At 33.8% G+C, this 26,087-nt stretch overlaps 3 protein-coding genes across 3 annotated transcripts; all 3 read right to left on the bottom strand.

Annotated features, from left to right (window-relative positions):
* Positions 1-742: 742 nt before the first annotated feature.
* LOC143576390 (uncharacterized) lies at positions 743-1,282 on the bottom strand. The gene has a single exon (XM_077060495.1). It carries the CDS (start codon positions 1,280-1,282, stop codon positions 743-745), a length of 540 nt encoding a protein of 179 aa, XP_076916610.1.
* Positions 1,283-4,652: 3,370 nt separating this feature from the next.
* LOC143578027 (rhodanese-like domain-containing protein 4, chloroplastic) lies at positions 4,653-6,938 on the bottom strand. The gene is made up of 8 exons (XM_077061709.1): positions 6,325-6,938; positions 5,980-6,082; positions 5,819-5,905; positions 5,611-5,685; positions 5,469-5,543; positions 5,222-5,302; positions 4,932-5,147; positions 4,653-4,789 (listed from the first exon to the last, which is right to left on the bottom strand). Exons 1-8 carry the CDS (start codon positions 6,930-6,932, stop codon positions 4,742-4,744), a joined length of 1,293 nt encoding a protein of 430 aa, XP_076917824.1. The 5' UTR covers positions 6,933-6,938; the 3' UTR covers positions 4,653-4,741.
* A 1,041-nt stretch (positions 6,939-7,979) lies between these two features.
* LOC143576380 (uncharacterized) lies at positions 7,980-11,187 on the bottom strand. Its single transcript, XM_077060486.1, has 8 exons — positions 11,002-11,187; positions 10,414-10,484; positions 10,180-10,260; positions 9,520-9,604; positions 8,957-9,054; positions 8,782-8,869; positions 8,378-8,705; positions 7,980-8,309 (listed from the first exon to the last, which is right to left on the bottom strand). Exons 1-8 carry the CDS (start codon positions 11,185-11,187, stop codon positions 8,056-8,058), a joined length of 1,191 nt encoding a protein of 396 aa, XP_076916601.1. The 3' UTR covers positions 7,980-8,055.
* Between the last annotated feature and the right edge of the window lie 14,900 nt (positions 11,188-26,087).

The following is a 26,087-nucleotide window of genomic DNA, read 5'->3' as shown; positions in this document are numbered from 1 at the left end:
TTAAAGAGCAATCTAGTCTGATTCTCACGCCGGAGGGTGGTCACAAGGAGGAACCCCCCCCCCCCCCCCCTTCTCAGTGACGAGCTCACGGTGTCTGTTTTGCAGGTTATCAGAAGAACCATCTTCCAAGGGTCTAACCCCTCGTGGGAAACATCTCTCCAACCCCCAGGTTACTAGTAACTTGCCCGGGGTCCGGTTAGTGTTTCTTCACCACTTGAGTCGATGAGGGTTGGCGGTTTGTTGGCAAAGTCAAGCTCATGACTTGGGCTACAAAGAAAGACATTGACCATTACATATAAAGTCAAACTCTTTAGTGAACATGAATTACATTTCCATGTTTGAGGCATCAAAATCATAAAATCTACTTTTTAAAAATCAAAAATATTTTCATTTATACACACAAGGAATTGAATAAATAATATATTTTAATTGAATTTGTATAAACATTAAAATAAACTTTAAAAAAATTATGGAACATAATCATTTTCAATAATAGGCTGTGTTCTAATAACTGTGGCTATAGGCATTTTACTTCGGCCAACATTTGTAGTGTCCAACACTTCATTTTTTTCAGCCTCCTTTTCCATTTTTCCAATATTTCTCATTCTAAATATTCTAATCAACACAAAAACAATAAATCCAATCAACAACAATCCCAAAACCCCTACACCGAATCCGAAAACCCACCATCTCCACAACTTCGTTCGCTCTTTAACATTCGGAGTTGATGTTGATGGTAACTCTACCACCATCGAGAAATGCCCTTGGTTCGCACGTCACATGTGCCTTGTTGAGTGGCATTTGTCACGCTACTCATTTTAAATGTCCCGTTTGAATAAAACGTGACACATTTCACCTTTTGTGAGACTGGAGGAAACTTAACCAAGATGGGGCCACCAAAGAGAGTGAGGTTGAGCTTGGTAAAATTACCATTTTGCCCTGGCGATCCGTAGATGTTAAAACCAACAACTGGAGCAACAAGAGTGTGATTTGGCACATTGTAATAATCAGACGACCAATTGCCTAAATTTGAATAGACAATATCTATCCTTGTGAAATACGGGTAGGCAAATATTTGCGGTGGCATAAGGAAGCCGCTATAATTGGCACCTTTACGTCGAAAACTATCCCATCTTAACCGAACCATTGAAACCTCTATACCTGTAAAGTTTGAAGGCAAGGACGCGTTATATAGAACACCCGTTTGAGGGTGTGTTGGTAGTGACTTGTGTGCATACTCTTGAAACATATCATCTAGGAGGGTAGAATTGGAATTATCCATGGCCTTGATACATTTCAAACAAGACAACATGATCACAAAACCAATGATGATTAATGTTGTCTCAAACCCCATCACAATGAACATGAATCAAGAGTATGACTTCATTAACCTTAAAGTATTTAGTATAAAACTAAAAGGAAGTAGAGCTGTTGACAGTTGGAGTAGGCATATGTATATAAGTGAGATTTGGTTGTAATAGGGACGGTGCCAACGAGGGTATAATTGGAATTTGGACTGACTCTTATGGATGCTTATGACGTTTTCATCTTATTTTACTATTTTATAATAATACTAAATTTTATTCCCCGTATTACGGGAGTTGTTTTACATTATTCGTTTTCAATATTTATATATGTGTGTTTGGATTTTAATTTTATTTATTGTAAGAAAGTTAATAATTAATATATTTGAGGTTTGATGATGATATGGTTTTACAAATAAATGATACGTTATAATCTAGTTTAAAAGCTATCTGGGTTTGATGATACCCATTACCCATTTAATTTTTTTATTATTAAATTGTTTCTTAATTATAAATAATATCTTTTTTTTAAATAAAATAGGATATTAATTTTTAGTATATCACTATTTTATAGGATTTTCATATCACATATTTGATGAGATTAATTTTTAATATAATGAGATTTTATAACCCGTTTAAGAGCTATATGGGTTTGGTGAGACCTTTACCCATGAATTCGAGTCAAATGCGTGAGAAGCGTTCATTTACAAATAAAGCAATCTGATGGCTTTAGAGAATGGTTGTTTTACATTTTTCGTTTTTTAATATTTACTTTTTAGATTTTAATTTTCTAACAATATACTTAGGGTTTGATAATGAAAGGATTTCATAAAAAAATGATATGTTATAACCCGTTTAAAAGCTATCTGGATTTGGTGACCCATGACCCGCTTATGTTTTTTACTATAAAATTGTTTATTAATTATAAATAATATCTTTTTATTTTAATTGGATATTAAATTTTAGTATATCCCAATTTTATAGGATTTTCCTATCAAATAATTGGTAAGATTAATTTTTAATTTAATGAGATGTTATAACCGTTTAAAAGCTATTTAGTTTTGGTAAGACTCATACCCATGAATTTGGGTTAAATCAATGAGAGACCTCTATTTAAGAATCAAGCAATCTGGTGGCTTCCATAAAAGGGGGGAGCGACTACATCGCGACACTTAGGATTTTATGGGTTTCAATTATATATATTATAGATTGTTTTACATTTTTCTTTTTTTAATATTTACTTTTTGGATTTTAATTTTCTTTATTATAAGAAAGTTAATAATGTATTTAGGTTTGATGATGAAAGGGTTTCTTAAAAAAAATGATATGTTATAACCCGTTTAAAAGCTATCTGGATTTGGTGACCCATTATCCGCTTATGTATTTTACTATAAAATTGTTTATTAATTATAAATAATATCTTTTTATTTTTAAATTGGATATTAAATTTTAGTATATCCCTATTTTATAGAATTTTCCAATCAAATAATTGGTAAGATCACTTTTTAATTTAATGAGATGTTATAACCCATTTAAAAGCTATCTGATTTTGATAAGACTCATACCCATGAATTTGGGTTAAATCAATGAGAGGCCTCCATTAAAAAATCAAGCAATCTGGTGGCTTCCAAGAAAAAGGGGAGCGACTAACATCGCGACACGTAGGATTTTAGGGTTTTCAATTATATATATCATAGATGTTATGGTAATATGGTATACCAAAACATTTATTAAACTTAAAATGGGTACTAATAATTTCAGGGTCTTTTTCATATATTAATCTTTATAGGAGAAAGCTAATGTACAAATTAAATTTAATGTGTTAACTGTAAGAATTAATTAACGTAATTATAAATGCAAGTAGTGTAATTATATAATTACATTATAGTATAATTATAATATTTGATTCTTACAGTTAACATGTTAATTTAATTTGTATTTGATCCAAACAATTAATCATTTCTATGGTATACTTCTTTAAACATGGAAACATAGAAGTATGACTCAATTACAAGATAATGATAAAACATCAATAGCTATCCTAAACCAGCAATCATGATAAACTACCCTTAAAATAAAAATACATCTACGAACTAAAACTAAATCCAACCCCGAATAGAGGTGTACAAAAAGCCGGTCCAGAACCGGTTAACCGGAAACCAAACCAGACCGGTTCGTTTAACAAAACCGGTTCCCAAACCGCTAGATCGTATAGTGGTTTGGTTATTTAACAATCAAATCGGTTTTAAAACCATTTTTTTTCTTTTTGTCTTAAAACCGAACCGACCAAACCGGTCCGGATTAGTTTAGCCAGTTATATGCTTAAACGGGTTTCTAAACCGAACCGGCTTGGGTCAAACCGGTTTCGAATATGCAAAACCCAAACCGGTTTTGGTTTGTAAAAAAACCGGTTTTATAAACCTCTAACCCAAAAACATGTTACTTATAAGTTTGGTTCTGGCTTCCTTCGCCCAAATTTTAAGCGAACCCAGTATATTTCACTTGAAACTTTCCGTTTACATTTTTTAGTGTTTTTTTTATGTTGAAATAATAGAAGGAAAACATGTTATGTTATTTACTGGATACGGTTGTTGTATGTTTTTACTTTGTATCATTCCACTAATTAAAACAAAACCTAAGTATGAATATTTGAGGTTGTTTTAAAGTGGGAGGAGAGTTCAAGGTAGTCAAAATATTGTTTGTATGATTATTGGGAGGTTAGTGGCTAATTAATTAATTATTTATTGTAATAATATTTACTATATTTAGATTTAATTTAATTGGTTTTTGTAGAAGACTAGCCGGCAGCATGCTACATATGGACAGTGCCCACTGCTAGCACCTAATTTTTACTCATTCAACTATTTCTTACATATGAAAAATGCTAAACTATCATTTGTAATGTTTATTACTCATTCAAATATATGAAAGCTTTATAAAAATAATAACAATTTTAATTTGTATATTAATAATTGTAGAAACGGGCTTTAGAGGAAGTCCGGATCAGCATACATGAATCTGCTAGCTAAGAAGAACAACGCTGTTAAACTCGTCACATGATAAAAAAGAATATATAAACTCCTTTCTCTCCTACACCCATTTCTTACTTTCTGTTAATTGTCAAGTAATGTGGCCTGAGAATTATTATATAATTGGTTGTTATAGTACCATGTGTTACATTTTGTACACCATCCATCAAACTTATATGATATGTAATCATACCACCCAACCATTCATATGAACAACACAAGATTTGGCATATTATTATTTAAAAATTAAACCATCACAGCAGCAATTCTACCAACTGAATCCAAAATGTATACAAGCAGATGTTAATAAATATACATATATAGAATGCCATTAACAGCTTAATTAGGCTGGCTCTGCAGATGACCACTTGACGCTTCAAGAATTTTAACTCGAAATTATGCAAAAAACTATGGCTTTGAGGGGCTAGGTGAAGACGGAGGTTTCAGATTAGGATACTGCAAAAAATAAAAAAAATTATTAAAATAAAACTTAAAAACTCTGTCAAGAACTCTAGGAAGTATGCTACACAAAAATTCTTTATCTATGATATATTTGTTGGTTAAAAGTTAAAACATGTTAGGTTTTTAGAGAGCTTACATAAGGGTATGGTGAAAGTGGGCGTGACGGTTTTGCTGCTGCTACCGCTTGTACCTCCGGTGCTGCTACTGGTGCTTCTGCTTGTACCTCTGGTGCTGGTGGTGGTGGTGGTGGTGGGGCGGAGTTAGTGGGCTCCACAACGGCTTCTTCGGTAACCTTTGTAGGTGCAGGAAGAGAATTGAAATTCACGGGTGGTAAAAGCGCTTTCCCTATGTCCTGAGTTTTTGAAACCGTTTAGCACTTACATTCAAAGCCAAGCTATGATATATATGGTTTTAACTTTTAGGTACCTTGATGTCATTTAGGATCTCTTTGGGCCCGATTTTTGTGCTCAAGAATTCACTAACTTCTTTAAAAGTTCGTTCTCGATCCTGCCATTGAAATTTATAAACAAATCTTCAAACCAACCGACCAAAACCGAATTTTCACAAGATTCTTGCTTTCCACTACTCTATTATGATGATCACTTTCATGTCGATTTTGAGAAATAAGCAAAACTTATTATTAGTCAATGCATGCAATGAAATAAAAGAGGACCTCTGCATATAGTAGCTTCTTGCTGACAAGTTGCACCAATGCAGCCGAACCCAACACCTCGAGTATAGTTTCAACCTGAACACGATGACAATGCATTTAAGAATCCAAAACAGAAAAAAAAAGGGTTTTTGAAGATCCTAACCTCGGTAAATGCGAACAAACTTAATCCAGCAGCTGCGGCGATGCCAAAAATAAAAGTTATAGCTTCAGAACCCTCCTGCATTTCAAGATAACTTCTTTAGAAATTCAAATTATAATAAAGTTCAAGACTTTTATTAATAACTCATGACAATGATCCTAAATTCTATAACTGAAATAACAAGATTTTGCATTAATATGGAGATACATACACCAAGAATGCCATCAACTGCATCATTCAGACTGCTTAAGTCTAATGAGAAGGATTTTTTGGGTAATATCCATGGAAGACCGCTGTTCTGTAATAACCATGAAAGAGTGAGAAAATGAAACAAAAACACATTGAAGGAAAGGGACATTAACATTAACAAACCATCCATCCACGCGATCCTTCTGCACCGTCCTTTATAGCATAAGCAGCTTTGAATCCATTTACTGTCACCAACTCCGCCACAAGTTCAGAGCTCCCGTCGAATCTATACATTTCATGTGTTACTCAAAAACACCATCTTTTTAAAAGTATATATAAAGGTATTAGGATCAAATACAAACGGCTCTTAACGTAAGAAGCGTATAAATAACTAGAGTACTTATGCTAACACTACGGTTTTTTAACTAGAGCAATTATTATTATTCTACTTCAAAACCGCATAAACTATTTGTACGTTTAGCAGGTAAATTTCATTTCGGATCCCACCGATACAAAAAAATGGCTTACTTGTCCAAAATAAACAATATGGTATTTTCTGGCTCTTTGATCTTCAAAGCCAGTTTCCTCAAGAACCCTTGTTTATCATCACCATTATAAGCAACTGCAACTGGCTTCTTCTTCAACCCCCTAACATCCGGACTCCCAACCGCCCGAATATCCGAACCAGCCCTGATATCAAGCAACTGAGCATTCCCATCATCACCCAATTTCTCATAAGCAATTCTTGCAGTCTCCACCCCCCATGGCTTACTACTCTTTCCAAACACTTGTGACAAAATTGTGGGCACGGCCAACACCGCGGCTGCACCGGCTACCACCAACGGGTTCTCGACACCGAAATTGATTAACCCGTCAATCGCACCACCGATATCGATATCGGGTGCCGAAAATGAGGATTCGGAGGCGGTTGTGGATTGGTTAAGTGCTTCTTCATATGTGAGTGCTTTGGCAAAGGCAGAATTGAAGACAGATGATGATATTAAGACTAAACTAGTGCCATTGAGTTGGGGTTTTGAGAGTTTGAGGTGTGGCAAAGAGAAAGATGAGTGCTTTTTGGGTTCTTGTTTAAGAACAGATATGGGTTTCAAGACAACTGATGCATTCAAGGCTTCCATAGCATAATTCTTGGAATAAACAAACAAACAAGTTAGTTATGAGATGGGTTTTGAATTCTGGGTTCAGTTGTTAAGGGTGGGAGATGCTGAGGTGGAATGAAATTTGAGAAATGAACCAGTGGTTGAGTGACATGTGGCAAGGGAGGATTAGGAAGTTTGATGATCATGTTTTGGGTTTTGTGTGGTGGAGAAATGGAGTGAGGGTTCTGGACAGTTTGTTGGTAGGAAAAAGTTAAAATAATAATACAATGAAACTTCAAGTAGTTTTAAGAATATTGAAAATTTATTATATACATAAATATAAATGTATATAGTAAAAAAAATGATAATATCATATGTATTTTTAAAATTTTGCAAACACATGTTTAACCTTTTTTTTAATCCCTTTTAAAGAGAGACTTCATTTAGTATGACATTAAAAGGTAAAAGAAACATATAATATTTTTTTAGCATTGCCACACAAATCAAACCTAGTGTAGCTAAGGACAATAAAAATATGAAATGCCAATTATTATCATATTTAGAAATTGCAGAAAATAGCAAATGAATAATCATTTAGTTTAGCAACCTCTGTTGAAGGGTCAAAAGGTATTTTGGTTTAATTTTTATATTTTAGTAAATATATGATAAAATGCTCAAGGTTATGTTCTTAAATCTTAAGATTTTTTTTTATTTTTATCTAGTACAATAATAAAGTTGTAAAGTACAATAATAGATCTAGTACAATGGTATACTTGTTTGTAAAGTACAAGTGAAAACTTGTGTTGTACATAAAAGACTCACCCAATATATATAGCACCTAATAATATTGTTTGTATGCTAATTAGTAATTAGGAGTGGGTTTCTCTCATATGTTTATATCAACAGTTTTAACACTCCAAATAATGATAATAAACAGGGACAAAACTGTAATTGGAATGCACAAATTCATGGTTAGATTTTATGTTTTGCAGTCAAGATCTTGTGATTGAAGCCCAAACAAAAACTTAAAAAACTGGAAAACAATATTATTATTATTTTTTGCTTGCTCCTCATCCAATCTACAACTAGCACTAGAATGAAATTTGATTATACATGTTTTAAACTAGAATATATAAAAAAATTCAAAATACAAAAAAGAGAGTTAGAGAAGATGGAAGAAATAATCTAAACCTTGACCGATTTCCCAAATGGAAATGGCAGCACCCCATGAACGCGCTTCATCCAACCGCATTTCAATGGACGAAAGAGACGGGTAGAACACCACGTGTTGATCATTATCATCTGTTGAATACAAGAAGAAATGCTCTCCACTTTTCTCATCCCATTTCAACTCAGGCTTATGCTTCTCCAACAAAGAAAGATAGTCTCTCCCAAGAATAGCCCCACCACCGCCACCTGCAAATAACGAAGCTATTCATTTTATTATTCTGAAAAACAATTAAGCAATTATAAACTCAAATTACCTCCTTTAAGAACATAATCATTCCCATAAAAGTTGATGCCTAAAAATATTTTACGAGCCAGGTTTTGAGATCCGTCCGGTAGAAGCAGCTGCATTGTCGAGCGGATCCACTTCAGCGGTGCATTTGGACCTGGATTTTGAGGATTTGAAAAGTCATAAGTCATCAAGGAGTAACCGTCCACGGCATCACTCAAGCTTTGGAGGTCTCGAGGCCCAAAATCATACTCCTGAAGCCTATCGGAATGAGGTGGACCGATAACGTATACTAATTGCAGGCTCCGCTCATTTGAGTGCATGGCTTGTCCCAATTTTTTAATGAACTGCAGTGCCTGGTTTTTGGAAACATGCTCTTGTTACGTTATGTAAACCGGTACTGATTGCGAAGATTTTTAGTTAAAAGTTTACCAGATTGCGCATGTGTGGATCATGCAAGACACCGTATGCAGCCCAACGTGACCAAGATTCTAGTACAATGCCATCAAAATCCATCTCCCTGTCCAGTCAAAACATAAAGCAATGGTTGTAAGATGCCTTCATATTTTCTAGGCGAAATCAACATTAACAAGGAGATGCTACTTACTTGCATTCAGCTATTATAAGGCTAATCACTTTAGCCCTCTGCTTCTTCTCTTTTAGTAGGCCCATAGGAATAGCTTCAAGTACAATTCTAGGTAAAATCTGTGAATATTGAAGCAAGAGAATGATAGAAAAAATTAATCTGCATTCATTTTATATTGAAAAGAAAAAATAATCTATCAAAAAAGAATATATGTGGTCAATTAACTATTTGGCATATCAATCAGTAAATAAAAGAATGCTAATTTTGAGCAAACTACAACTACTGACATCTGTATTTCAAATAGTAGCTTATAATGGTGCAAGCAAGCGTCTCTTACACTTTAATGCAAACATAAGACACGTCTAACTGAAAAAGAACTCGTTTAATTTCCCATAGTCAAAGTGTAGCCCTTCTCCCAATGGATGGGGTCAGGAGCATAAATTGATGTTTCTTTGATTTCCTTGAATTTCTGGCAATCAAGTTATTTGAAAAAAGAAAAAGCAATTCAATTGACTGAAAACAGTTAAATATTAATTACCACAATTTGCAAGCATAAACTAGGAAAATAGGTGAGTTGACTGTACCAGAGCATGCCCCCTCATTCTGAGATCTGAAATCCATCCTTTATCAACATTATGCCTTCCTTCGAGAACAAACTCAGCCCCATGACTACACTAGCAGGCCAAAAAATAGTGAGAAAAGGGTATATAATATAATACAGAAGCAAGCACACACTAAAGTGAGCCAACCAAACTAGTTTGAGAACCTTAAATACTTTTCAGGAACTGTCCTCTATAATTAGAAATTTGAACATGTCGTCCTAGTTCAAACAGCAATAGCTTTTAACTGCTAAGCCAGCATATTTTTTCTTTTTCATGTATTTATATCTCCATCTCATGTATTTATGAATCAAGTTCATGTATTTCTAAGTAAAAATTTTCGCCCAAATTTGATTTGGTTATTAACCAAAAAAAAAACTGATTAGACCAAACAGATTAACCGAAGACCGATTGGTTAATTTGATCGAGACTATTAACCGAACCGTGCACAATCCTAGATAGTGCTGTCATATGTCAAGATCAGCAATCCTAGATATAGTAAATTTGTTTAATCAACATTCAGCTCTAAACTTGTTTAGTTAAACCAGTGAGAGAAGAATAAACATCCTAGTAACGGGTCTGACTGCCTGAGCACATATAACAAAAAAGATTTAAGATCATAGCCGCTAGTAGCTTACGGCTTACCTTTTTAGATCATACCACACGGGTGATATATGAGTAAACTTAGAGTTGAACTCCTTTGCCATTGCATACCCCTTTGAGTTCCTGCAGTAAACCAAATTCATAAATCTTTAATACCACGCCGGTCATATATGAGCAGACTCAGTTTTGGATCCATCTATCATGTCAAAAACTAACAAGCACGCGTATCCACATTAAAAAGTTTGTAAATGGCAATTCAAAGCAAGTGTTTGCTACCATGGTGTAATGTAAGCGAGCACAGGGTTGGGAAAATTTCGACTTGATGATGATGCATTCTTTGCATGTTCCTGAAAAATTAACAAACATGAGAAAGAAAGAAAAACTAAATATGAGCCTAATAATTAATTAATTAATTAATGGAAACCGGCCCGACAGCCTGTTCTTGTCTAGAGGTGCACAAACCAGTTTAAGACACAAAGCTGGTTTGGTCAACAAAAGTCATTACCGGTTTATAAATGGTTTCGGTTCGGGTTGAAACCGGTTTCTTGACCAGGTTACGATCGGTTTTGGTTTGGATTTCGACCGGTTTCGGCAAAAAAAATTATAAACCGGGTCCAATTGGTTCCAAGCCGGTTTGTACATAATCGGTTTGTAGGATTGTTAGGTGTTTTGGCAGTTGCAAAAGGTTAATTTGAAAGTTAATGGAACAATTAAACCAACCCAGCCCAAAGGATTTATATTCTTAAGGTAACCTACCCTACCAAATTCAGAGCCAAAAACTAATAATAATAATAATAATAATAATAAAAATGGATGAATTAAGCTAGGGGGAGTTGTTATGAGCATAATACATTCATTACGTACAGTGAGGATTTGTTGGTAAGCCGATTTCGTCGGAGCATAGTGGTATAGGTATAGAGAAAGGGCAACAGGAGAGACGATGAAGACGAGTACAGTGATTATAATATTACGCCGCCGAATAACTTCACCTTCACCGCCAGAAGTCGTTGACCGGCGATCCGACTGACTCCGGCTTCGTTTTCGCCTCATTCTATTATTATTATTTATTATTATTACAGGCCAACGAGTGAAAACCCTCATTGTTCGTCCATGAAGTATGAGTACCGTTTACTCATAACTAATTTCTTACTAATTTTAATTATTAAAAAAAAAAAAAACAGCATTTGTTTAGCTAGCTGGTCTTATCATGTCTTAAACACGTATCCAATTATCAACCCTTTTAATCTTTATAAATATAATCATTATTATTTGTATCATGTTTTTTTATTTTTAAACATACAACTTTTAAGACTACTTCTAAAAACAAACACGAACATTATCAATAATAACACAAGAACCCTCAAGCATTTAGACTGGCTCTAATGCATACATACTTACATATGCATTTTGTTTGTATGAAGTGCCCATTGGACCACAAAGAAAATATGATGCACGTATGTGAGGAAATGCAATGCATTTTCCATTTTTTTGGGGCTCCCAAGATTAATTCCTTTCCCAAGATCAATTAAACGTTTTTTTCTTTCTTATTTAATAAACGGCTACATTTTTAGAATGTTTTTTTTTTTCTACTTTCTAACGGCTATATAAAAAAAACGGTTAGTTTTTCCTCCTGTAATTTCACACCAAAAACTCTTAATTTTAGGTTCTGGTTTCATTAAGTTATGTTTTCATCTTTATATTTAGTTCTAGTTTAATTTGAGTATTTGTATTTTATTTTTTAGGAAAATGTAATTTCTTTTTTATGTAATGCAAGTTTAAATTTTATTTATTTTTATCTTGCTTTTTATTTTTTATTATTTAAATATATTTTTACATTTATTAAATAAATTAAATATTTTTTAAGATTATAAAATAAAATTTTTTAAAGAAAAATAGAAAAAGAAATGGTGATTGTTGAAGAGAGAGAATGCAACTGGGAATAATGAGTTGGAGTTAAAAAAAGAAGAGAGAGTGCATGTGAGAATAATAGGTAAAAAGATGATATGACAGAAATGACTAGGATGTATGTAGTAAATGTAGTCTGTTGCATTGGAGCCAGTCTTACAAAATACAAAACTACGCTTTCAACATCAAAACAAGTAATATGATAAATTGGATGTCAGTGATGATTCATATAAAAAGGAAAACAAAAAACTAATAAAAAAAACTCTTTGATTATCCTCCGTAATCTTATTGCTCCAAAACCACCAAAAGGTTACAAAAGCTACAGTTTCTTCCTCTTTTTCGAGTTCCTTTTAACTAATCAAGCACCTGAATTAATCGAATTTAGGGGGTGTTTGGATGAGCTTTTCAAGGCTTCCTTATATGATTTTTAAAAAACAAAAACACTTTTGAAAAGCTTAATTTTGAAGTTTTTTTAGAGGTTTTGTTAAACACCTTTTGTTTTTCAAAAATCAAACAAGTAAATAAGAAAAAATTTAAACGCTCATCCAAACACCCCATATTAGTTTGCAAAATTGATAATTTGCACCACATCCTGACCTGCTCCCAAACCATCCCCACATAACACCAAAGCATGGTTCCCTGTTTCAAGGTGTAATCCGCACATCGAACATAAAATGTTAAGCAAATACTCACCCCTTCATTCCAAAGCTACCAACAAAGGTATTTTTCCTAGTTCCGTCCTCCATACTAGGTAGTTTGTTTTTTTGGTTTGCCCAGAGTTATCTATTATGCAGGTATGTTAAAAAAATGTAAAGTATAGAAAGACATGGAAGTTCTTTCATGTAAGCCCGACTTGTCAAAACCTTAATAACAAGACCACTTCCATCGGGGGTAATTTGTTCGGTCGGTTGGATGTAAAAAGTTCGAAAAATGAAAACTAATTGTTCCTCACAACTTGTTTTGTGGACTCACTCTAGTAAATTGGTTATCACTCCGACAAAATAAATTATTCAATCAAATTTTTATTGAAAACTCAAGTATTCATATTCTCACATACTAATAAAGAAAATCGTAATAAAACCAAGAGATAATTAAATTAAAATATTATAATTAAAACATAATTAAATTGAAACAAGTAATCCGAACTGAATTATGTAGCAGAGTGTTACATAGCAAAAAGAAAAAAAAAACAAACTACTAAGTAGGGTTGTAAGCGGACCGGACGAAACCTTGTCTGTGCTCGTCTGTTAAGCATTTTTTCGGATAAAACGGACGGTTCACGAACACTCTACCGTACGAAAATTAGTGTGTGTGTCCGTTCATTAAGGAATAGAGTTTGTTCGTGTCCGTTCGTTAGTATTCCAAATGGATTCTAGCATAGTAGGGTTTGTTTTACTTTTCACTTGTTACATACTAGAGTAATTTAGTAGGAAAAAAAACATATAAAAAAAATATTAAGAGACCGCCCCTTCTAAAGCCCAACATGCATTGGCGAGTGCTCTTTATAGTAAAATTGGTCACGACATAGAGTCACACTTTGACATGACAAGTAGACAAAAACCCATCTTTGAGTGTCTACGAGCACCACATGCTCAATATTTTATTCTTGCTATCCCTATAGATGGGTTAGGCCAACATATGTCTCCAGTGGAGTATCGTACTATTCTTAAGCATCGCCTCATGATTCCTCTATTCCCGGTTGATGAGATATGTCCTATTTGTTGTAAGGCGTGTTTAGACTCTTATGGGGAGCACGCGGTGCATTGTAAAGAGCTCCCAGGGTTCAAGTACCAACACGATCTGGTTAGGGATATGCTCTTTGATATATTCAGGCGGGCCGGAATTTCTGTCAATAAAGAAGCACCTGTGAATTTCCTGACTGACCTGTTGGAGAGAAGATCATCTCTTCGACCGGCTGACATTTTGGTGTTTGAATGGATAGGAGGAAAACACGTGTGTGTGGATTTAACAGGGGTTTCCCCTCTGGTGGGCTTAGGGAGTAGTGGTTTCACAGTCGGTCAAGCTACTTTAAAAGATGCTTCAGGTAAGATGACAAAACATGAGAAGGCGTGTCTTGACAACCAACATGTATTTATTCCTTTTGCTTTTGACACTTTTGGTTTCCTCACGCCTGAAGCTGTGGAGTTACTTACCCGTGTTCAACGGGTCATGTATAGTAATGTTATGACTCCAAGATCAGTAAATGTAGTTTTTAAAATATTGGGTTTTGCGATTCAAAAGGGGGTAGCGGTGCAGCTTGTTGCTCGCTTGCCTTCTGTTTCGATGTAATTTAATTCAAACAAGCAAATTAAGTGATTAAAAAAATACTACACATTAGCGGACGGGCGAAACCGAACGTCCACGAATACTATTGAACGAATGCGGCATCCGTCCGTGTTCATTCGTTTCGCTAACAACCCTACTATTTACGGGTGTTCTTCGGGTTAGTTCTTCGGGTCGGGTTCTTCGGATTTCAAAGTTTTAAATTCAGACCCGAAACCCAACCCAAATCTCTCACGGTTTCTTCAGCTCAGGTAATTCGGGTACGGGTTTTTTCGGGTTGGGTTAATCGGGTTGCGAGTATCCTAGGAAAAAAAAGCTATATTACTAAATTTATATGTAGCGTATTCTTATTTACTCGTAATGCAAATAAACTAATAACAAAACAAAAATAAACGGATAAAACAACCTGTTCAACCATAATAAATAAGATCAACGTAATCGTCTCAGTATGCCCTGATTAGTTATAGTTTCTTTTAGTTGTAAATTGAAACATTAATAAATAATAAACAATTGATTCATAATAGGTGGAATGTAACATTCGTTACTTTTTAAACCCGAACCACTTTTAATTTTTCGGTTTTGTTTATTGATATATATATATATATCTCAAGTTTCGTTGCGTGTATTTCATGTGTTATTTGCATTTGGATTTGTATTCGCGTTTGTTAAATCAACCCAGTTCGTCGTTTCATTTTATTTCGTGTTTAACGATTATTATTATCGTAATATTCGCGAGGATTCATGTTTATCAATCGTTAGTTTTTTTTTCTTTTCGGTTGTTCAATTAACAGAACTCCGGGTTTTTGACGTTTAATCAATTCACAAACTTTAACGGGTTAAATATGTAAACATCCAAATATTGTAACCTTATTACAATATTTATAGTATCATTAAAGCTCAAGTTTTAAAATGAAAATGCATTATTATTCTTTTTGTTTTAAAGAAACTTGAAAGTTGAGGGACCGGCGTTGTAATTCACACAAACTTATAATAATTATACAAAATCACCCAACCCACCCCCCGTCCCCTTCGTTTTTCCGACGGTGTACCGGTCGCCGGAATACGGCGCCGAATTCGGTTATTTTGGCCATAAAACTCGTTTTTTTAACCAAATAAATTATATTAAAATCATTAACTAGCGATATTATACTATAATTAACGAATCAATTATGCTATAACGACCTACAATCATCAACGAATCCCGTAACAATCGCCGGATTTTTCGGCCAACGCAATAAAAGCAATTAACGCGTAAACGCTCCAGCTCGTAGTAAACAGGACCTTTACCTTCTTCTAAACTCGTCCCCTCACATCAAAACTCACTAATATACACGTTATATTGCCTAATTAATCCGTCCAAGTTCAAACTCCGGCCGTCCATCGTTCTCGTTCAATCCGGCGTCTCTCGAAGTAATAGTTATATGTTTTATATCGCAATCAACAGATTAATCAAAGCCCTATCATAATTTAATCGAACATGAACCGGATTGACAGAATCAAAAGCTAGGGTTTATAGATGAGGAAGATGAACCTGTAAAAGTCTATACATAAATCTGTTTCTATAGTTTTCCAAATAAACATGTTAGACTAGTTGGTTGAGACACTAGGTTGTGGCAGTTTAAACCCGGGTCACGCCGAATTTTTTTTTGATATTTTAATTTGAATCTTTTTCCTTTTATATATTAAATCAAGTTTAACATGTTAAAAATCATAAAACTCATATTAAATCTTTTTCAGTTAAATAAAATTAATAATAAACTAATTTTGTCAATTTTCTTTCAAAAACTAACCCTTTTCATATCCGTTATGCTTCGTAAGAATCCCTTAATATAATATCATATTATTATTATTATTGCATTTCGTCAACCTTTATAATACATCAACATAATCGTTTTTGATAAAACTTGTACCCTTAAAATCCGTATCCCATAAATATTAAAGTTTACTTATTAATAATAAATTATTAATTAAATAATATGTAAATAAGATAGTTTGTTAATCCATTTAAAATTAGTTTATATCATGATTCGTTAACGTTAACTTGGTAACTTTAATTTATTAATTTTAATTCGTTCATTGGACTTTAATCCGTCAACTTTTAAACCATTAAACCTTGATTCGGTACCGTTAATTCATAATTCGTTAAACTTTACTTTGTTAGCTTAAAATTCGTTAAAACCATTAAGATTTAGACTAATATTAAAATAACCCATGCCTTAAAATAATTAAATAACAAATGTTCCCAACAAATAATAAACTTTAATAATCTCGTTGGATTAGTCTTTAAATTCCGTATTTATTTCATTTATAGTTCGTGACGTTTGACCGCTTCGGTTTCGTTATTGTGCTTTCGGCTTTTATTACAAGTTTGTCTTCGATTTCGAGATGAGTTTTTCACCACCCCGTTTTAATGTTTTAATGTTTTGGGGTAGCATATGTATCCTTATAAAAATTCAAGCATTGTTTCTTCTATTACAAAAAACTACAATTCGTATATAGAGTTGTGTGCTACTTGTATTACTTGCACGAATAGGAAAGCCTCATTAAGTATGATCATACGCCCCCCTTTGCACTCCGGTCCATTTGCATCGAGTGGAAAAGGGCCTCATTATCCAAGTACGTTGGTTGTTACCAACTGGAAAGGACCTTACTTGCGTGATTTCCCAAGTATGTTGGTTGTTACCAACTGTAAAGGGCTTACTTGCTCGTTTATCACATGTCTATGAATTGTATGGTTTTTATGTATGTATTTAAATTGTGGAAACTCACCAGCTATATTTATAGCTGACCTTTATTTTATACATATGTTACAGGTGTAGAGGTACGAGGATGAAAGTTAGAAGACACATAGCATGCTTATAGGTTATTCAAAGAAACCTTATTATTTTGTTTATTTATTTGTTACAACTTGCATTATTTGATAAACTTGTGTTACATGAAGATTTAAATGAAATTATGTCATTATGGTCATCTAATAGTGTCACGTGTGTTTGAGCAATCTGTACGTCACACTTAGGCGTTTCCGCTTTAGCCGGGGTGTTACATGGAACGAGAACAATCAATTTGGACTAAATTCTTAAAACGTCAGCGGCTAAGGCTTAGCCTAAAATACCTAAAAATATATATGGTTTTAAAGCTAAAAGTTTATTCAGGTTTTTCGGGTTAACCCGAAACCTAGAATTCAGACCCAAGAACCAACCTGAATTACTTAGGTTCGGGTTCGAGTTAGCCTTTTCTCGTGTTCGGGTTTCTTGGGTCGGGTTGTTTCGGGTTTTGGTTCGGGTACGGGTTTTCTCGGGTTGGGTTTCGGGTTAAAGTTGTAACATTCGTTACTTTTCAAACCCGAAAACTCAACCCATTTCTAAATTTTCAGTTTTTGTTTATAAATATATATATACATACAAATAATATTTCAAGTTTCGTTAATGTATGTTATATTCGTCGGGTTTAATAAACGAAAATATGGCGTTTAAAGTTTATTAAAGTTAATCAATTCGCAAACTACCGGGTATTATACGAAGAGTTTCCCAAGTTATATAAATTTCTTTTACATTTATATAATCTCTCAAAGTTCAAGGTTCAAATTATAAATACATTATAATTCCTGATTAAAAGAAACAAGAAAGTAGAGGGGCCATATGTGTAACTTATTTAAATATAATAATTATAATATATTAAATAAATCCCAGCCCAACCTTTCCCCCCAGTTCACGTCTTTCCGGCGAGGTTGCCACTGGCGACCGCAAAACAAATCCGGCGACCAATTAACTCCTTTAAACGCGTAAATTTACTCAATTAAATCATAGTAACGACTTTTAACGGGTTATAACATTCAAATTCGCGCATATTAATCTCGTTAACTTCGTTAACCGCCGGCCTAACACTCAATTAAATCCTATACGTTCTAAATTCGTCCTATAAATAAGATCCAAATAATGAACTAAACTCGTTTATATCAAGAATTTCATCAAACACTCTATAATCCTTAATGAATCCGTCAAGTACGTTTTTTTTTTCGGCGACCGTGGTTCACCATGAAACAGTAACAATCTCAGGTAATTTTTACATGTTTATGAATCGCCTTTCTATGTTTAACAAAAACCCTAACTTAATTTTTACACACATGGAACGAATTGAATGATTTAAGAACTAGGGTTTGATGTGAAGATGATGAACTTTGTTTATAGGTTATATAAATTTGTTTCCAGTTTTGTAACAACAAGCAAATTGGTTCAACTGGTTAAATCACTTGCATGTAGGGTTGATCAACGAAACCGGTTCCTGGAACCGAACCGGTGGACCCGAACCGGACTCGAACCGGACTCGAACCGGTTCCTACCCGTTTTTTGTAGGAACCGGACCCTATCTGATTCAACCCGATGATCCGTGACCGGTTCTTGCATTTCTGAGTGGGGGCGGGTAGGAACCGGAACCGAACCGGAACCGGTTCTGGAACCGAACCATCCGGAACCGGTTAGGAACCGGTTCTAGCCGTTGGATCGATTATAGCCGTTGGAAATCGTTTTTTTTGGCCGTTTTTTGACCGTTGGGGTCAAAAATAGCCGTTTTTTGGCTCCCCCAAGCACCCCACTACTAGTATAAATAGGTATTTGGTGTCATGGGTTCATCACAACACTCAAAACGCAAACCCGAACGCAAAAAAATACAAAAAACGCTATTACAACGTTTTGAGTTCTCTAATCTCTTGTTTTCTCTTCTTCTATATTCATATTTGTTGTTATGGCTGCCTCACAATCATCGGTTGATCAAGGTTCCAACGCCGAACCAAGTTTCGTTCGTATTGTACCTCATAATCGTAATCAAGAGATTTGGTGCAATTGGGATTTGGTTGAATTGAGTGACCATTCATTGAAGGCTCGGTGCAAGTTTTGTGGGGTTTATTTAAACCCACTTTCGAATTCAAATTTGAAGAAACACATCGAAAAACCGTATTGCAAGGCGTTGAAAAAGAACGTCGATTCGCAACAAACGCAAATGGATAGTGAAGGCGGAATATTTACATACCAAATTGATCGAGTTCAAGATCGTATGGCGAAGTTTGTGATTCAAGAAGCTTTGCCGTTTAGCCACTTCGACAACCCTCGCTTAACCGCCATGATTCGAGATACGCTTCAACCACAATACACTCATGTAAGTCGTCATACTCTTAAACGTTATTGTTTAAAATTGTGGAAGAAGGCCAAAGAGGTACTAATTGCATATTTTGAAAATATAAATACGGGAATAAACTTAACTAGTGATGTTTGGTCGGCTCCACATGGTCTACCCGAATCTTATCTTTGTGTCACCGCTCATTGGGTAGACCCGTCATCGTGGGAAATGATGAAACGCACCATTGCTTTCGAACTCTTTGAGTATCCACATACGGGAGATAATTTGTTTGAAATTTTAGATTATGTTATAAAAACTTATAAACTAGAAAATAAAATATTTTCAATGGCATTTGATAACGCGTCAAATAATACATCGGCGGTTGATAAATTAAAATTAAAATATACGCCGATTTGCAATGGTGTATTTTTTCACTCAAGGTGTGTTGCACATATCATTAATTTAATCGTGCAATACGGACTTGCTTCGGATAAGGTTACATCGGTTATAAACGATTTTAGACTAATGATACATGAAGTTTTTAAGAAAAGTAAAAAAAGACAAATGGAATATAGAAAATTTTGTAAAGATACGGGAAGAAAAGCTTTGGGAGCTAATTGTGATGTACCTCATCGATGGAATTCCACTTGCATAATGTTTCAAAGTGTTTTGGAACAAAGAGAAACTTTACAAATGTTTCATTCTAGTCTTGCCGAGAATGATTTGGCAATCCCCTTTTCAAATGAGAAATGGGAAATTATCAATGACTTATCGACTTTTCTTGAAGTTTTTAAAACATGAACTACGAAACTATTCGGGAACGTATTATCCGACAAGTTCCTTGGTTCTTTCGGAGTTATTTTTAATGGTTAACAATCTTAAAGAATTTGAAAATAAAAGTCCAATGTTTTCAAACATCATATTACCAATGAAGTTTAAATTAAAAAAATACTTTCTTGAATTGCCACCGGTTTTTACTTGCGCCGCCGCTTTAAACCCAATGTAAATGTTACGGGGGTTGAATGTGTGATAGACGAAATTTTTTCAGCCTTAGATATGCATGAAGTTGACCCAAACTTTTCAACAGAGGCAAAAAATTATTTTAACTTGAATTTTAAATTTATGAATGACTTTTATTCAAACATACACATGCCTATGCCGGGGGGGTCTTCATCAAGTTCAAGTGCTACTAGAGTACGAGATCCCATGATTAGCCTTATGAACACTGTTCGCAACGTAACGGCTAAAAAACAAAGGGGTAACACCCCTTCAAGCGAACTAGGAAGGTATAGTGCAAATGATTACTCTACCGGTTTATCCGAAGAGGAATATGGCACTTTTGATGTTTTGGCTTGGTGGAAGGTAAAGGAAACCGAGTTTCCGATTCTTGCCACCATGGCCCGTGATTTACTAACCGTCCAAGCTTCTACGGTAGCTTCGGAATCCGCTTTTTCTCTTAGTGGCAGGGTAATATCGGTGAGAAGAACAAGACTAAATTCGGAGTCGGTGGAGATGTGCATTTGCTTAAAGGATCACTTGGACTCAATCGATCGTATTCAACACTTAACCACTCTCGAAGATGAAACACCACTTGATGTTCGAGTGCACGACGAACAAGAAGGCATTTCTACAAGTAATTCCGAGGAAGAAGTCGCCGCTCAATAATTACGACGAACAAGAAGGCTTTTCTAGAAATAATATGTCACAACTTTATATTTATAAGTTTAATGTTTTGTTAGTTTGTTTTTGAAGATTTTAAAACATGTAACCTTTTTTTTTGAACTTCTTAAAGTAAATAAAATGAATTTTATGTTAATTGTTTTTTTTATTTTTCATGTTATACAAATACGAATCGTAGTTTAGAATCCAAATCGCAAACGAAAAACGAAAAAAAAAAATTTTTACACTGTAACTGGTTGGAACCGGTTACAGTACAGGAACCGGGTTAGGAACCGGTTAGATAGGTTAGGGGTCCGAGGGTGGGAGAACCGGTTCGGTTCCCTAACCGGTTCGAGCCTGGAACCGGTTTAAAATGGGGTTTTGAATATAGGAACCGGTTCCGGTTCCTAGTCCCAAAACCGTTTTGAACATCTATACTTGCATGCGACCTAGAGGACCCGGGTCAGGTCTTTATTTTTGATATTTTTTTAAAGGCCATATCTTTTATATTATATTGTTAGAAGTAATTATAAATTAAATAAAATCATAAAATCAATTATAAACTAAAGTTTATCATTGCTTTTCATATAAAAACTAACCTTTTGTCTTCCTTCTCAAAAACCGTTAATAATATTATATTATAAAATTTTTTTCGTTGTGTTGATATCTTAAAATACGCTAACATAATTATATTTTTGAGAATAAAATTATATCGTTAAAACCGGTGCTTCTTTAATATTATCATTCCTTTATTAAATAAAAAATTATTATGTATGTATCTGTTACTTTAATTTATTAGTTCGTTAACTTTAAACCCGTTAATATTAGTTACGTTAACTTAAATTCGTTAGCTTTTAAATCGTTAAACTTTAATTCATTAACTATGAATTCCACCTTGTTAATCTTTACAATACACTAACGATATTGTTTTTCTGACAAAGTTTAACCGGTACAACCGACGTTCCATAACGGTTAAAATTCTCATATTAGTTGAAATAATATTTAAATAGTATAAACGTCAATATTATAATTCTTCTTCGTTAACATAGTTCAAGATAAATTTTCCCCTTTAAAAATCCGTGTCTTGTTTTTATCGTAACTTTCATATCAGTACTAAGTTATAAAATTAAATATAAACATCGTTAAAATTTCGTGAAGCTTAAATACAATATTATAATATGAATGCCATCAAATGCTAATAAAATACATTAAAATAACGCTTAATTCCTAAAACCAAATTATTAAACGTTTATAACCCCGTTGGTTAATTTTGTCTTGATTCTGTATTTTCGTTATTATTTATAGTTCATAAGATTCAATCGTTTTGGATTCTTTAACACTTTCGGTTTCGGTTGCTTTGGTTTCGTTATTGTGCTTTCGGCTTTTCTTGCAAATTTGTCTTCAATTTCGAGGTGAGTTCTTCATAACCCCATTTTAACGCTTTATAATATTTTGGGGGTAGCACGTCACAAGTTTTTCTTTCGTTAGTGATATGATTGTTTACAAACCGATTCACTTATATCGTGCATGTTAATATTATTCGTGCATATTCTTTATGATTATACGTGAACTTGCTTGCAACATGTTTATTGTTTTCTTATGGAGGAAGTTACGCAAACGCAAGCGCATACACATAGTGGGAGGGTCCGACGGGACGTACCCGCGCCGTCTAACATTACGACTTCGGTTGTTTATGTAGGTGGTTCTCATTTCCCCGACTTCAACGACTTCGGCTAAATGAACGGGAGGACAACACTATTTGATTTCATTTACTTTACGCTTGAATACTTATTGCATGACAATTGTTGAATCGCGAGTTTTCTATATATATGTATACGCAAAAACTTATGAAAACTCACCAACTTAATTGTTGACAAAATATATTATTTTCAACGTGCTATAGGTTGAATCGATTGTGTGCTAAGGATGAAGACCATTAGTATGCCTTAGGATATTGAAATAAAGAACTTGTTTACTTTTTCGATGAAGTGTTATTGTTTTCTTTTATTTATGGACAATGTGTGTACTTTTGATGATATGAAATAAATTAATTATAATTAATGTCGTTTTAATAGCGTTACGAGCTTATGAATGATCTGTACGTAACACCCGGGCAGATTGGTATCAGAGCCGTAACTATAAGATAGGTTGTTAGACGTATCGGCCTAGTATAGTTATAGTTTATTTTAGGACCCAAACTACATGAATACTCTATGTGCTAGGTGCCCGCACGTATATTAAATTTTCATTCATACGCTCGAATTTATAACATTTTATAACGTCACGAGTATACGTATTCACACACAAGCTCCAAGGTTTAGGCCTAAAATAAATATTTTCAAAATATTTTTCAATCAATTTTATTTTGGGTTTCCGATATTTTTCTTCATAAAGACGGTTTTACGTGGTGGGTATGTAGTAACTGTAGGGGGGACATGCTTGTTTTCCGAACTCTTGACACTAAGGTTCATGAAACCTAAGGATAAGCAATGCGCATAAATCCCATCAGCCGCGGGACCTGGTTGCTTACCTGGAGAGTTTGGAAAGGGCATGAAACCCTAAGCCAAAGCGTACCACACAAACGCCATACGAATCACAACTTTATGTTTTCAAACATGATCATGTCCTCTTTGTGATAAGGATATGGTTACACTCCTTAGAATGTCATACAAGTCATGGTGGTTCATGCGACGTGTGACTCCGACCCTCAATGTTTTACAATGTGTTTTAACCGAAAGTCTGTTAAGTCGTGGTGATACACGAATACCCTGCTTTTGGTTCGATTTGATTTTGCATTTTGATTTATGTGTGTTAACTATAAGCCTGACAAGTCATGGTGATACACGAATAACCAGCTTTTGGTTCGATTTGATTTTTATGGGAATATACAACATATGATAATTCATACAACGCGTGATTCGAAGACTCAGTTGTTTATATTGCGGTTTTGAAAATTCATTGGGTTTGTGAATAGTCGAGTTTTAATTCGTTTTCTGTGTTTATATATTCATAAAAATTTCTAAAATTTGTGCTATTACACGAATTGTCAAGTTTCAACCCGTTTTCTTTATTTATAAATTATATTATTATAATTTGAAAATTCAAAAGGTCATGGTGATACATGAATAGTCGATTTTAAATTTGTTTTATTTATATAATTCGTTTATTGTTACGGTTTAAAAAAATTCAAAAAGTTATGAACACTCGATTTTCAATTCGATTTCACTACTTATATTAAGTTTACATTAAATTCATAATTTATTTCAAAATTTGATATATTTTTCATATGTTTATTCAAAGATTTATTAGATTATTATTGAAGTACGAAAACTTATCAACATTTCAATCTCGATTTCAAATTTTACTTCATACGATTTCATTTCTTATGATTTATAAAGATTGATTCCGATTTTAGGGATCTTTTATGTAAAGTTTCTGTTGATTGTTAATACGAATTTCATGTTTACGTTCCGTGTCACGTGAATTCTTCACGCTTCGTAGCATGACTTCTCGTTTTCCTCGACATTGTTCTCGAAACGCAACCCACAAAATGACAACCCAAATCATCAAGCAATTGACTATTGCAATTCCGTTCATGACAAACCAAGATTCATTACTAACCATAACACTACATTCAACCCTCAAAGCTATGCCTAGGTCAATCCAAACCCAACATAACTCTTGGATACTCAAACCTAAACTAATAAAGATATTTACACAAGAACTCATCCTTTTGTGTAACACGTACAATTCCACCACTTCGCTATTGCGATGCCGAAATGCTTCAAGTTGTGATAATTCCAACCACCTCATCAACTATTGCCAAAAAAAAAAAACTATACATACTTAACACTGCGTATTTATTCCCACGACTAGTTACCCAACCATTCATACAAAACCTTCTGTCTTACCTTATGCTCGTACTGCAAGCTGGTTATTATTGTAGAAACTCGAGCACACACACAAGACCCTAAAAAAAAACCTAACTTGATTCCGTTATGTGATAACTTACCCTGCGTCCCATGTCGTCTTAAAAATTTATTCGTTTTCGGCATTAAGGTTTAATTTTTTCAAATTCATCAACCACTCTTAAATTTTTAAATAACTAAATTTCCCATGTTTATTTCTCTTATAAACACCTTTTACGTAAAATTTCAAATCCCGATTATTTTAAATAGTTAATTAGCAAATATATATATATATATATATATATATATATATATTCATATGTTCACAAATTATTTCGTTATATGAATTATAATCAAGTTATTTTTATCTAAAGAAATTTCATTTTAAATGGATTATTACCAATATTATTATTATTATTATTATTACTACTACTACTACGATTAATATTATTGTCATTTTTACTACTATCATTCTTATTAATATTACTATTGATATTCTTATTAATATTATTGTTATTCTAAAAAGATCTTTAATATAAAATAAATCAAGATCTCTTTATTTAAACAAGTTATTTTATTTAACGTTCCTCCATAAAGTTTTCATAGGGCGCCCCACCCAACAGAAAATAAAAATTTCCACATTAAAAGTTTTACAAAGTTTTCTAAGTTTTAGCGCTAGCTAAGGATATTTTTTTATATGCAAATTATTATTATAACTTTTCTTTGAGTTATAAAAACACCAACTCTTTACAATCGATTTTTCACAAAATTGAACGAATCCCAACAATCATTTCTTTTCCCTTCTTTGTCAACGTCAACGAGTTTCAATTAAGAAATCATGACACCGCCTGTATAACTACTTTCAAACCGCAACCCATCTCCGAAAAAACAAGCGTAGCAAGCTACCTTTTGTTTTTCTTTTCTTTTTACTTCGTGTGTGTGTTTGTATATATATATATATATTACGTTATAATACGTATAAGCAACCTTTTCACCTCCCGTGCTCTCTCCATCAGACGCCCGTACATTTATTAGGGCTACCCACCGGCGACTTCAATACTTGGTTTTCCGGCAACCTCATCT

This window comes from Bidens hawaiensis, unplaced genomic scaffold, assembly GCF_021521415.1.
Source record: "Bidens hawaiensis isolate Kalapana, Puna unplaced genomic scaffold, B.hawaiensis_p1.1 tig00001461_1, whole genome shotgun sequence".
In the NCBI taxonomy this organism is placed as follows: domain Eukaryota; kingdom Viridiplantae; phylum Streptophyta; class Magnoliopsida; order Asterales; family Asteraceae; genus Bidens; species Bidens hawaiensis.
This window is presented reverse-complemented; position numbering and strand designations above follow the sequence as displayed.

Coding starts and splice junctions, on each gene's coding strand:
- LOC143576380 (XM_077060486.1), bottom strand. CDS start 11,187: ATGAGGCGAAAACGAAGCCGGAGTCAGTCGGATCGCCGGTCAACGACT. Junction 10,261..10,413: donor CTCGCTTACATTACACCATG/GTAGCAAACACT, acceptor GGTTTACTGCAG/GAACTCAAAGGGGTATGCAA. Junction 8,870..8,956: donor CTTATAATAGCTGAATGCAA/GTAAGTAGCATC, acceptor TTGACTGGACAG/GGAGATGGATTTTGATGGCA.
- LOC143576390 (XM_077060495.1), bottom strand. CDS start 1,282: ATGGATAATTCCAATTCTACCCTCCTAGATGATATGTTTCAAGAGTAT.
- LOC143578027 (XM_077061709.1), bottom strand. CDS start 6,932: ATGGAAGCCTTGAATGCATCAGTTGTCTTGAAACCCATATCTGTTCTT. Junction 5,686..5,818: donor CAGTTGATGGCATTCTTGGT/GTATGTATCTCC, acceptor CTTGAAATGCAG/GAGGGTTCTGAAGCTATAAC. Junction 5,303..5,468: donor AGAAGCTACTATATGCAGAG/GTCCTCTTTTAT, acceptor TTTCAATGGCAG/GATCGAGAACGAACTTTTAA.